Here is a 12,790-nt window from a genome sequence, read left to right as displayed (position 1 = left end):
TAATCATAAGTGAGAGGTTTGTTCAAGTAAGAACAACACCTAAGCGCCGGCTCACCCACATATCTAATTATCAAAGTAGCGAAAGCGGATCAAACAAACATGATGAAAGTGACGAGATGAAATTCTCATATGTCCTCGATAACGCTTTGCTTATTATAAGAGAATGTCACGGCTTATTTTTTGCTATAAAAATGATTGCGCTACCTTACTGCACCTTGGCTACAATTGGTACTTGTTGCTCGTTAGAAATTACCTTGCTATCAAACTATCTGTTACCGATAATTTCAGTGCTTATAGAAAATACCTTGCTGAAAACCGCTTGTCATTTCCTTGTGCTCCTCGTTGGGTTCGACATGCTTACTTATCGAAAGGACTACGATTGATCCTCTATACTTGTGGGTCATCATTCCTCCCCTGCAACTGAACTCAGAGTTCCTTTTCGGTAGCAGGTATGATGATTCTCGACACCATCTTCTAATAATTGTCTCTCCCTGTAGAATTCTCTAATCTCGCTGAAGTTGCCCATCGACTTGATCAACTGCAGAGGTTCCAGGCACCATGGCGCATGCATGCGCGCCCGCTCCTCCGACGTGGATTCGGTGAAGATGATTTCTTCCATGAGCCCAAACTCGAACTCGAGCCTGCGCTACCAAATCTATACATCTCGTAGCCACTCCACGCGGAGATCGAGCTAGACTTCTGCTTTCTGCCTCACCAGACGCAATTCCTCGGAGCTCCTCTTCATTTGCTAGATCGTCTTCCGGATCCAATTAGACCGCGCATCCCACCACCATCGGCGCAAATTCGGCAAATCCTCCGGCGCCACTGCCCTGTGAGACCAAAGCAGCGGATCTCCTCTGAGGGAGAGGTGAGTCTCGCTCAACAGCAGCGACGGCGGGGCGATATGCACGGCAATGGACGCTCATGGGATGTCGGGATCCAGGTGATCCATGGGATTGTCTAAAAAAAAGGTGATCCATGGGATCCGGAGGGAAACGGTGACGATGGGGCGTATGGTGGCTACTGGAGCAGGCTGGAAGGCAGGTGGCGCTCACGAGGCGAGCAGCGCGGCGGATCTAGGGTGGAGGAGGGTCGCTGTCGCGGGGGGCGAGAGCATTTTTCAAACTCTTCGACCAACCATAGAACATACCATTGTGTTCTCACGGAAATGAAATTAATCGCAGTACATTCAATTTTACAGCAAATGGAAAGGTGTCACTCACTCACCTTAAAACTGGCAGAAAAATGAGGATGTTTTGACGCATGCACGCCTCTGTGGACAGCACGGTCATGCAGATTAAGAATGATAATGGTACGTATAGTATACCAATTAATTAAGCAGCAACGGCTAGAAAAACCAACGGCGGGGGTGCTAGTACTCCTACCTTATTTTCTTATTTGGATATATTTGGAAGGAGTAGTTGGTTTTCAGGTCTCGATATCAGATGGGATTTTGCTACGACTACGACCTGCGAGCATTGATTGATGAATTTACCATGGTAGCGAGCTGTCCTTTCACATGCATACACTACACCACAGTGTCCTGCAAACTTTCACCGGACTGGAGCAGGCAGGTATTATGTGCAGTGTCATTTTCCGGAAGGTTATTTTATTTTGCCTTTAATGGCGCGTCCGTGCAGGCAAAGGACCTGTCCCTTCTTGTTTCCGAACTGTGGCAGTGTGGCTCCTGCTACAGTGGATCTTGGGACTTGGCGCGTGTTTGGAAATTAAAGCAATTTGCATCTACTACTTCTTTTTCTTTTTCTTTTTGCGGGAATACTACTTCTTTTTCTTTATCTATACAAAATACGAGACATCAAAGACACCGTTTGCTTGGGCATATGTTGTGAGATCTTTGTTTATAGCCACCATGTTGTACAGTATAATGCTTGAGCTACCTTCATAGCTGTTTTTTTTTTGGTAGCTGGAGAGTCAACTCTACCTTCGTACAACATTCCTTATATTGTGAGTGTCATGTTTGCAGGAACTATATATATAAACTATAGAGTATAGACTGAAGTAAATGGCCTACAAAAAGGATGTTTCGTAAATAACATTTGCCTTTGAGTTTTTTTCTTGTTTGCTTGTAGCTTGTTTCCCACTAGAAACGGAAGCCAAGATGATGCGGCGATGTACATTCTGTCCCCGACCAAGCGAGCCAGACTCACTTCCTTTGCATTTTGGTGTTACAAGGAAAACTCGTTAAACCTAGTTTTATTTGCTTGCATACATAGCAGTCTCCATGTATTATTATTTTCTACGACACAACTTTCTAATCTATTCATGATCAACCATGGCAGTATAAAAAAAGACTAGAGGTAATGAAAATTACAACCAGGTTCATGGACTACCTAGCGACGACTACAAGCACTGGAGCGAGTCGAAGGCGCGCCACCGTCATCACCCCTTCTTCACCAGAATCTGGCAAACCTTGTTGTAGTCGACGGTCGGAAAGTTATCGTGCTAAGGCCTGAAAAAACCAGCCCACCAGAGCAGCAACCATCGGTAATGAAGAGAGTCGTAGATCAAAAAGGTCATACCTGTAACCACACGAACGAAGACGGACAAAAACTGGATCGAAATAGATTCATTGAAGACCAGCACCGACCGAATCTCGTGAGATCGAACGGAGACACGCCTCCACACACCCTCCGACGATACTAGACGCACCACCGGGACAGGGATCGAACGTGGGAGACATTATTCCTACTGAGGAACATCGTCACTGCCACACAACCCCAACTAAGACGGTGTGCCTAACAAAAACGACATCAGAGTCCCTCTCGCCGGCGAGGGGCCGAGATCCTCCACATCTCCACGGCCCAAAGGCCATGAGAGGGCGGGTGGACCGACGGCGGTGCCGATGGGAGGAGGAAGAAGACTTTTTCTTGAGGAATAGGGAAAAAAAAGGTCGGGAAAGAGAGCCTCCCTGACTCCCTATTCTTCATGTAAATTACTCCCTCCTTCCCTAAGTATAAGTTATTTTAGAAATTTTAATACAAATTACATACGGATATATATAGACATATTTTAGAGTATAGATTCATTCATTTTGCTTCGTATGTAGTCCCTTATTGGAATCTATAAAAAAACTTATATTTAGTAACGGAGGGAGTAATTGACAAATATATTGATGGGCAAAGAAACGTGTATATAATTACGGTAAAGCTTTTGCGACTATCTACAGTAGAAGCAATATTCCGATTTTGGCGGAAGGAGGATAAAAACATAGATTTCCTAATGATAAAAAAAGGTGGTTGCACATATTTTGTGTCGTATTTTAACAAATACTCCTCCGTTCCATAATGCTTGCCGTGGTTTTAGTTCGTGCTACCTCCATCCTGATTTATTGGTTCTTTTTGTAATTTGTGCCAAAATTTGACCAAAGATTTAACTAATAAAATGTTCATGTATGTCAACAAAAATTATATCATTGGATTCGTATTTGAACATAGTTTTCAATGATATAATTTTGGTGACATGCGTGAACATTTTGTTAGCTCAATATATGGTCAAAATTTGGCATAAAATACAATAAAGACCAATAAATCAGAATGGAGATAGTATTATGGAAGGGAGGGAGTACTACGGCTTATATGATTAAAAAATTGCATTAAACTTGTTTGAATGATAAATGGGGGGTCTCTCGGTGTCTGAATCTGGAGATGCACCCACGGAGCCGCCGTTCAATGAATGTGTGCTTTATGCAAGGGACACAAACAAGAGCCAGTTGGGAGGACCAAGTGATTATCATTGTCCGGACAGTACTGACAGATAAATCAAGCTTGGATTTGTACAGCTGGTCCTTGCCTTAAGCTCCATTAATGAGTGTACGAACACTGCATTTGCTATCTGTCTTCCTGTTCTTAAACATCAAGCCTCTTCTTTTTTTTCTTCTTTTTTTTGAGTCCAAGCGTAGGATCGTCTTTTCGCAAAAAAATAAAGCGTAGGATCGTCCTTTTCCCCCCTTTTCCCCACCTTGAGGGGTGTCCTTTTTCTTGTGTATAAGTGCGCGTTCGTCCCAGGAACAACAGCCTGGTAGTGCTATGGCCCTCGGCCCGTTGGGAGGCCCAGGCGACCCGAATCCAGTTTCTCGTCGTTGGATGCCAATTCAATTTTCCGTGGATAGCACGTGAGGGTTACAAGATTGAAATTTTATTTCTTTCAAAAAAGAAATGGATCTATCAGGCAATTCATGGATCTTCCATCTAAATAAGAAATGGAAAGAAAACGGCCAGTTCAGACATAACAATGACACAAGAAGCCTGCTTAACGCATGTCCGGTGATGAAAGCATGTGCCACACATATAATTGGCCTGGGAGATGGTGTGCTGCTTCACTGAACTGTCCCTGTGTACAGTTTCTTTCCAAGTATTTCAGAGAGCCAGACTGGAATCATATGCTAGGCACAGCAGTAGGGACGGACCGTCTCGTAGGACATACATGCATCAGTACTGGGTACACTTCATTATTGGCAAAGGGAGAACTGGATACAGTTTGTTTAACCTTAGCACCCAGAGAAACAGAAGGATGTAGACAAAAAAGCTTTGACGGGAAAAAATTATGCACTCAAAATGGACCTCAGACCTTTTCTAATGGGCGGTACCACACATGCGCAACAATTATTCACCAAATGGCTGAAGAGGTGTAATTTAGACCTGTTGTTTTTCTGCATGGTAGGAGATCAGAAGTTCTGATGGCTATGCAAAGAATCTACATGTTCAGAGCGGAGACTTGATGGGGTCTCGCTGCAGCGCCTTCTTCACGAGCTCGGTTTGCTCCTGGACATGGACAGTATAGAAACCTGTAGCTGTGGCTGCAGATGGGGCCCTTCCGACGTACTTGATATCATCTATGCTGCCACGACCGAGCGCCCTCATCGCGGTCAGCAGGCGAGGATTGATGTAGGTATACGCCCCCATGTTCATCGGTTCTTCTTGGCACCAAACAATCTCGGCATCTGCAAAACAGAAACACGCAGACAGTATATACTTTTAGTGCTGCTAGGCTTCATCATCTTTTTGGTGGTTATTACTAGAATTCACTAGAGCAAACAATATGAGGTATTCTCATACTCACAAGTGTACTGGATCAACAAAATTGTTTTTTTTAAACTAGAAACAGGTATCCTGGTTAATAAAATACATAGTCCTGCACTACTTGACCGATCAATTCCTATTGTTCTGTACCCCATTTCAAATAATATTGGCATGTAAGATAGAAGAGTTTCTCTCCCTACATGCAAGCCTTGTATGTTTTCACGAAGAGAAAAAGGACTACTCGATATAGCGACGCAATGGACATATCTGAGAAAGGTATTTTTTGCCACATACTTGGATATCTCTTCAGCTCACGCTGAATGAGGTCGTAGGGGAATGGACAGAGCTGCTCAACTCTACATATCGCGACATCATTGGAATCCGACTTCTTTCTTTCTTCATCCAATTCATAGTACACCTAGATCATAGCAAAGTTAGTTATAAAATAAGTCGGTGAAGAAGCTGAGTTTGCAACTTTGTTGGACGTATAGCTTCCAGCAAGTATAACATAACCTACCTTTCCAGAACAAAGAACTAGACGTCTGATTCCTTCCTCAAGGTCCTTATGGTCATTCCGGTCTTTTATTAGACGCTTGAAGCGTGTCCCTTGCTTATCAAATCCAGGGTGACCAGCAAGATCATCGAATTCAGATAGACTGGATTTGCAGTCCTTGTGACGAAGGAGATTCTTTGGAGACATCACAATTAAAGGCTTTCTGAAATCCCGGTGTATCTGCAAACATTGGAAGATACAGGTTAACGCACCGAAAGATGGTTGCGAAGGGCAGGAGGAAGGGATGGGGGGAGGGAGGTTGTATTATTATATTCACCTGGCGACGCAGCACATGGAAATAGTTCGCAGGAGTGGTGACATTCACGACCTGCCAGTTGCACTCCTGGATTTGCTTCCTCAGTGTTGGATCCATCTCAGGTATAACATAGGGGTTATCATCACTCATCTGCAATCATGGACAATCTTAAAAAGGAATATAGCTAAACCAAAAGGTAGCAGCATTTAAGATCTCCATGACCCAGGCCTAGGAAAGAAACTTCATAGTTGCAGAATTTGTTGGTTCTGCAGGTTTGTATTTATATTAACAAAATATGCAATTTAACATATTTGGCAAGTATTTCAATGAACTACCTTCAAAATGCTTCACCAATACTACATGGATTTTGGCTCTCACGTGTTGTGAAGTACAACCCATAAATTGCATGATACAGAAGACCAACTAAGAATCAAGTCTGGTGTAGTTGCAACTTTCTAGCCAGAACTCAGAAGTAGAGGAAGCACAATACAAATGTTGCGCAATTAACATGCACTCTCATGAAAAGAGGTTTGCCTATGAGGTATTTAGCTTTGTCCTTGTTAGGTCATGCGAACAGGAAAGCCATAATAAGCAAGAAAGTGGAGGGAAAAAAATACATTTTGCCAGTAAATGGGGAATATTTATATAAATAATGAGGTGTATGGTTATGGCAGTTCCAGCATTGTGTGTGTATATCATGATAAAATTGTGTAAGAGCTAATGTACAGTAAGTGCTCTCCTCATATGTTCCTTTTATGTGCATATATAATACAGGTACTTTAAATGGAAGAGATACTTGTGTCCACATCCTTGCAACCTGGGCAAAATGATACCTGAAGGAAGCGCTCCATTCTCGCACTAGAATGTTCAGGCCCTTGACCGTCATATCCATGAGGAAGGCAGACAACAAGCCCAGTCTGGCGGAGCCATTTTGCCTCTCCGCTACTAATGAACTGATCAAATATCACTTGAGCCCCATTTGAAAAATCACCAAACTGTGCTTCCCATAAAACCAGTGAGTTTGGGTTCTCCATTGAATAACCCAACTCAAAGCCCAGAACAGCAAATTCTGACAGGGAACTGTTCAAATTATAGCACACATCAGGTGATGGTAAACCAGATCAATTAAAAAAGGGAAATACATCAAGGGACAACATCAGTATATATATTTAAATAATGTTCAAATAATTATTTAAATGACAAGCTTATATTCAGATGACAATGTTATGACTTTGTAAAGTGCACCCCAAGTAGTCTCTACCTAAAATTACTAATTTAGTCACTTAAGAGAATATAACAATTTGTTAAGAATTGCCTCTTCTTTTTCTCACTCCAGATTTTCTTAACAGTTCCAGACAATTATGAGCATGTAGAAATCAACCTTCTAAACCAACTTTGTTATGGGTCTACCAATTATTCCAAGATGGTGTTTAGTTAGTTATTTTCTATTTCTCTAGATCATCCCAGAACATATAATGCTCCGAAATTATACAACATGTATTTAGCCATGATTACATCCCTGAGCAACATGTCTGCTACACATGCCACGTGTGCTGCTCAGTTCAACGGGTACAAACCTTGTTGCATACCTCAGCTGCTAAAAAATCATGACAGTGTATCAGCAAAAAATGCCAATTATTTGGCCAAGGACAAATTTGTGGAGCCTTAGCATGCCAAATTGCATCTTCAGTAATACTGGCCCCAATTTGTTTATGTTCTAACCGTTCTCTTTAGAAATAAAAAGGGTAGTGTCAATTCTCCATTCCAGAGTTGACAATAACGAGCATAATTGGTCAGTTATGTGTCCACTGTCAAATACTGGTGGATCAAGCCAGCCTTAAGCTTTCTCTTATGTATATGGATATAAAAGCAATCACTATGTACAACATAAAACCAACATTATAACTAAACTAGCTGATACAGTTTTCGGTCTATCTGCTTATGGTGATTTCATGTTTCATTATATAAGAAATCTAACTTAAGTAACCCATGTGCACCCCTAACTGGAACAAGTTAGCAGACTACAATTCTTACCTGTTGCTTACAGTAAATAGTTCCTCATTCTGGTTCATGACAAGATTATCAAGTGGGCAATACTGCTCCCCAGTTTCTTGGTCATGGATGACAGAATGGCGGTGGCTGAATGTACCTCTCTCAACATCCTGGCCACTTAACCTGACATGGTTCCCCTCAATTATAAGAGTTGCAAAAGCAAGTGCTTCACCCACTGCCCAGTCAATGCCTTCCCCAGTCTCAATCATTTGGCGACGCAGATCAAAAATCTTCTTGACAGCCCTGTGAGGTTTGAAAGTTTCTGGCAGTGTTGTCATGGCTTCACCAACACGTTTTAGAATCTCTGGCTTGACACTGCATTGTTGCAAATGCATTACATCAAATACACTCACACAAAATGTGGAGGGAAACACAGAAACAACCAGACTGGAAGGAAAGAATCATTTACCCGGTGTTTCGGATACGTGAAATCTGTTCTGGGGACTTAAACCCAGTCCAGTAAGCAGAAAGCCAGTCCCTCTTGTTGGGGATATCGTCTTTGCTCTTTTTGAATTCCTCATTCAGTATGGTGCTGACCTTCTTGTGTATCTTGTCAATATCTTCCTTGGAGATCTTCCCCGATTCTAACAGCTGGTTTTGATATATCTCAAGCGCACTTGGGTGGTTCCTAATCACCTGATCCAGATAGAAAGATATCTTAAGTTGCTTGTATAATAATATCGCTATTTTATTACGCAGAATCAGTTTTACTGCTGATTCATAGCAATCTTTCTAGTTCTGCTTACCAATAGATAAGTAAAATACTTCAGGCTCACAGGTATGTCTACTAAATGATAATTAGCCAGAGTTCCAAAGATGGTGTTTACTCAAAAAGTAAGGAATGATCAGGACTAAAATTAAGAATGAAAAGGCCAAATGCATATAGAATTATGGGCCAGATCATAATCATAATGGTGTTTTCCTTTTTTTCTTTCCTTTGGGAGCGGGGTGGGCGTGTTGACAGTACCTTGTACATTTTAGGCTGGGTGAAGGAGGGCTCGTCAATCTCATTATGCCCAAATCGACGGTAGCATACAATATCCACCACTACATCAGAATGAAATGTTTGCCTCCACTCCGCAGCAAGTTCACAAGTATGAACCACAGCCTCCAAGTCGTCACCGTTCACATGGAAAATTGGGGCATCCAATGCTTTGGCTACGTCTGTACAATACTGTGAAGATCTCCCTGACATCGGATCAGTAGTGAATGCAACCTGATTATTGACCACAAGATGAATTGTTCCGCCAGTGGTGTAGTTTGGAAGTGCACTCAGATGCAGGGTCTCATACACAACACCCTGCCCTGAGAAGCTTCCATCACCATGCAATAGCACCCCTAGATTCTTGGTCCTGTCAAGATCATTAGAATAATACTGCTTTGCTCTGGTCTTCCCAGCAACAACAGGATCGACTGCTTCCAAATGACTTGGATTTGCAACCAACGATAGATGGATATGTTTCCCACCCCTGGTAGGCCTATCATATGAAGTTCCTAGATGGTACTTGACATCACCTGTCCCTGTATACAAACCCTCTCCCTCATTGACAGGCTTGGTACCACCACTAAACTCGCTGAAGATCTGTCGCAAGGGCTTACGTACGACGTTTCCCAAGACATTGAGCCTGCCTCTGTGTGGCATCCCAATGACAATACTCTCTACACCAAGATCAGCTGCCCTGTCAAACATCTCCTTCATACCAGGAATCAGTGTCTCGGCACCTTCTAGGCCAAATCGCTTTGCAGTGGTCCACTTCTGTGCCAAGAAATTCTCAAACTGGGTACTCCAGATGAGCCTATCGAGCATGACCTGGCGACGATCATAGGTGTACTCCCTTGGGTTAACTGTCTCGATCCTCTCCCTCAGCCAGTTGCACTTTTCCCGGTCCGGTATGTGCATGTACTCGTAACCAATGGTGCCACAGTAGGCCTGCTCCAGACGTCCCAACACAGAACGAAGTGTCTGCACAGGCCGATTCTCCGACAAGAACCCAGCCATCCTCCACACCCCGAGGAAGAACTCCCGATCCAAATCAGACTCAGAGAAGCCGTAGAACGCCGGGTCCAGGACATCCGGAACCGCGCGCTGCTCCAGTCCAAGAGGATCGAGCTTGGCCTTCATGTGGCCGCTCACCTGGTAGGCGCGCACGAGCAGCAGCAGCCTCATACTCTCCTGGATCGTCTGGCCGGATATGCCGGGGGACGTGGCGGCCTGCCCGACGAAGTTCCGGAAGAAGTTGTCCCAGGACTCGTCGACGGAGGTCGGGTCCGCCTCCCACGCCCGCTGCAGCTCCTCGAGGTACACGCTGCTGGTGCCATCGAGGAAGCTGTCGGTGAGGCGCGAGAGCGGCACGGCGCGGGGCTCAGGCGCCGCGTACCGCCGGGGGAGCGTCGAGTGGAAGTACCGCGGCGCGGGGCCGGCGAACGGGCTCGCCGGAGCGCGCGACAGGCTCCTCCGCAGCGCCACCCGGGCTAAGCCCGACGCGGCCCGGAACAACCCCATTTTCAGATCGAATTTCCTCTCCCGACGCCAAATCTAGCCGCGGAAAACTGGACGGATTGGGGTACCGATCAAAGAGAAACAGAGAATTAGATCATCAGGAGAAAAGATCGGAGCAATCCAAACAAGTTAGGGTTCGTCACCTACGTCCGGATTCTTCGGTGGAAGAATGCCTGGAGCGGGTTCCACCCACGACGCCGCCGCGAGGGGAAGAGGAAAAAGATGGACGTGGATAAAAGGGAGGATGGGGATATATTCGATATTTTTCTTGGATGTTTTCGCGAACAAGGCGTTGTTGATGTATAGAGAATACTATTTTGGGTCCCTCCCGTGCTAATTGTTCATACTTTTCGTTATGTGGATACTTTTTAGACCATCTCTAGCAGATTCGGTATATAACTGTCCTGTAAATTTCGTTTATAGTATCTTGTAAACAAAATTTACGGGACGGAGGCCTTCTTGTATAATAAATCTTGTTAAATGTTGTCGGATTTGCACTTGATTTCAACATAGATAGTTTCACAAGCCTTCGCGCTATATCCATCACCGTAGTTCCACAAGCATAGTTCATACATACAAGCAAATTAAACTACTCCCTCTGTCCCAAAATTTTTGTCTTATATTTGTCTAAATACGGATGTATCAAGTCATGTTTTAGTATTAGATACATCCGCATCTAGACAAATTTAAGACAAGAATTTTGGGACGGGGAGAGTACTAGATAGATAGTTTCGCACATAGCACACTGATAGATAGGTCAAACTGAAATAACTAGACTAGATAGTTCATGCTAGCATCTACTCGTCGTTGGAGTCGTCGAAGTCGTCCTCATGGGGTGGGGGCTCGTTGTCGTGGAGGGTGTGGTAGATCAGCATGCCAGAGAGGAGCGAGGCGAGTTGGTACTCCTCCCGGAGCGGCGGCACGCGCGCGGCCGCAGCTGCATCTCAGATGGCGGCGGCCTCCTTCACCGCCCACCACGCGCGCTCGGCCACCCAGGGGCGCTGGATGGGTGGATCGAACATCTGCCTGAGGCGACGGAAAGTATCCCACCCGGGCTACGGGACTGTGCGTCACGGCGGCGCGCCTGCTCCCTGTGCCTTTTCGACACCGGAGGGCGTAGGAGGAGTTTCTGGCCTCGTCGTCGTTGCGCTGCTTGCGGGAATCGAACCCACTGCGGCCGCCAAACCCCCTGTGGCACCCGAACCCCCCGCTGCCATCAAACCCGGATCCAACGGACACCATCTCCGATGGTCAAATGCGTCGTAAAACGTCGCCGGAGGTGTAGGGATTTATCGCCGGAGAATGGATTTCGCGGCGGAGGTGGATGTGGGGATTGCGGGACGGGAACACTAAAATGCACCGACGCCCACATTATGGAGGAATGGAGGGAGGTTTACGGGCCGGGCCCTTTTTAGCGAACCTTGTCGGGCCTTTTTTTGGCCCATCCCGTAAAACGGCCGGAAAACTCACTTCACCGGACTTACATGGGATCTACTATAGATGCTCTTAACCCTTTTTCCTATGCAATCACTGTACATCTCATTGTGTCAAGTTTTGGGGCTTTTGGGGCGAATGTCTCTTTCACCGTTGGATTTGAGCACGAATCTTAGAGCACAAGACATCAACCACGGTAGCGAATGAAAGCATTCAAAAAAAGGCAGACGTCGCGAACACATCCACTCGTCTTCGCACCACTCATCTCCATCTCTCTCGTCGCTAACCCCCCCTCTCCTCTTTCTTCCCGCCGACCACCCCCTCCATTTCTTGACCCCATAGTGGCGCCGAATCATTCCTCCCCCGGGCGGTTCTCTCGCAATGGTGTTGCCCGGTTCCTAGCGGTGGCGTAGTGGTGTGGTGCAAAGGTGGAGGCTCGCGGTCCATCGGATGTCGTGTCACAAGGAGGAGGAGTCCGTGGAGGTGCTGCTGTTGGGGAATGCAGTAATTTCAAAAAAAAATCCTACGCACATGCAAGATCTATCATGGTGATGCATAGCAACGAGAGGGGAAGAGTATTGTCCACGTACCCTCGTAGACCGTAAGCGGAAGCGTTATGAAAACGCGGTTGATGTAGTCGTACGTCTTCACGATCCGACCGATCCTAGTACCGAAAGTACGGCACCTCCGCGATCTGCACACGTTCGGCTCGGTGACGTCCCGCGAACTCTTGATCTAGCTGAGTGTCGAGGGAGAGCTTCGTTAGCACGACGGCGTGATGATGAATCTACCGTCGCAGGGCTTCGCCTAAGCACTACGATGATATGACCGAGGTGGATTATGGTGGAGGAGGGCACCGCACACGGCGAAGGGATCAATGATCAACTTGTGTGTCTATGGGGTGCCCCCCTCCCCCGTATATAAAGGAGGGAGGGAGGAAGAGGCCGGCCTAGGAG

General features: G+C 45.6%; 1 protein-coding gene across 2 annotated transcripts; it reads right to left on the bottom strand.

Moving 5' to 3' along the window:
• Window positions 1-4,440: 4,440 nt before the first annotated feature.
• Window positions 4,441-10,700, bottom strand: LOC125537920 (uncharacterized). Of its 2 annotated transcripts, none has more exons than XM_048701242.2 (9): window positions 10,548-10,700; window positions 8,868-10,450; window positions 8,310-8,536; window positions 7,883-8,215; window positions 6,682-6,928; window positions 5,870-5,998; window positions 5,557-5,772; window positions 5,334-5,457; window positions 4,441-4,960 (listed from the first exon to the last, which is right to left on the bottom strand). In XM_048701242.2, exons 2-9 carry the CDS (start codon window positions 10,401-10,403, stop codon window positions 4,722-4,724), a joined length of 3,051 nt encoding a protein of 1,016 aa, XP_048557199.1. In that variant the 5' UTR covers window positions 10,404-10,450; window positions 10,548-10,700; the 3' UTR covers window positions 4,441-4,721. The 2 variants fall into 2 exon arrangements, with proteins under 2 accessions (XP_048557199.1, XP_048557200.1); XM_048701243.2 differs by having other exon boundaries at window positions 10,544-10,697.
• Between the last annotated feature and the right edge of the window lie 2,090 nt (window positions 10,701-12,790).

This window comes from Triticum urartu, chromosome 2A (genome assembly GCF_056163025.1).
Source record: "Triticum urartu cultivar PI428250 chromosome 2A, HENAU_Tu73, whole genome shotgun sequence".
Classification (NCBI taxonomy): domain Eukaryota; kingdom Viridiplantae; phylum Streptophyta; class Magnoliopsida; order Poales; family Poaceae; genus Triticum; species Triticum urartu.
This window is presented reverse-complemented; position numbering and strand designations above follow the sequence as displayed.

Coding starts and splice junctions, on each gene's coding strand:
- LOC125537920 (XM_048701242.2), bottom strand. CDS start 10,403: ATGGGGTTGTTCCGGGCCGCGTCGGGCTTAGCCCGGGTGGCGCTGCGG. Junction 8,216..8,309: donor TCACGTATCCGAAACACCGG/GTAAATGATTCT, acceptor GCAACAATGCAG/TGTCAAGCCAGAGATTCTAA. Junction 5,773..5,869: donor TCCATGTGCTGCGTCGCCAG/GTGAATATAATA, acceptor CAATGTTTGCAG/ATACACCGGGATTTCAGAAA.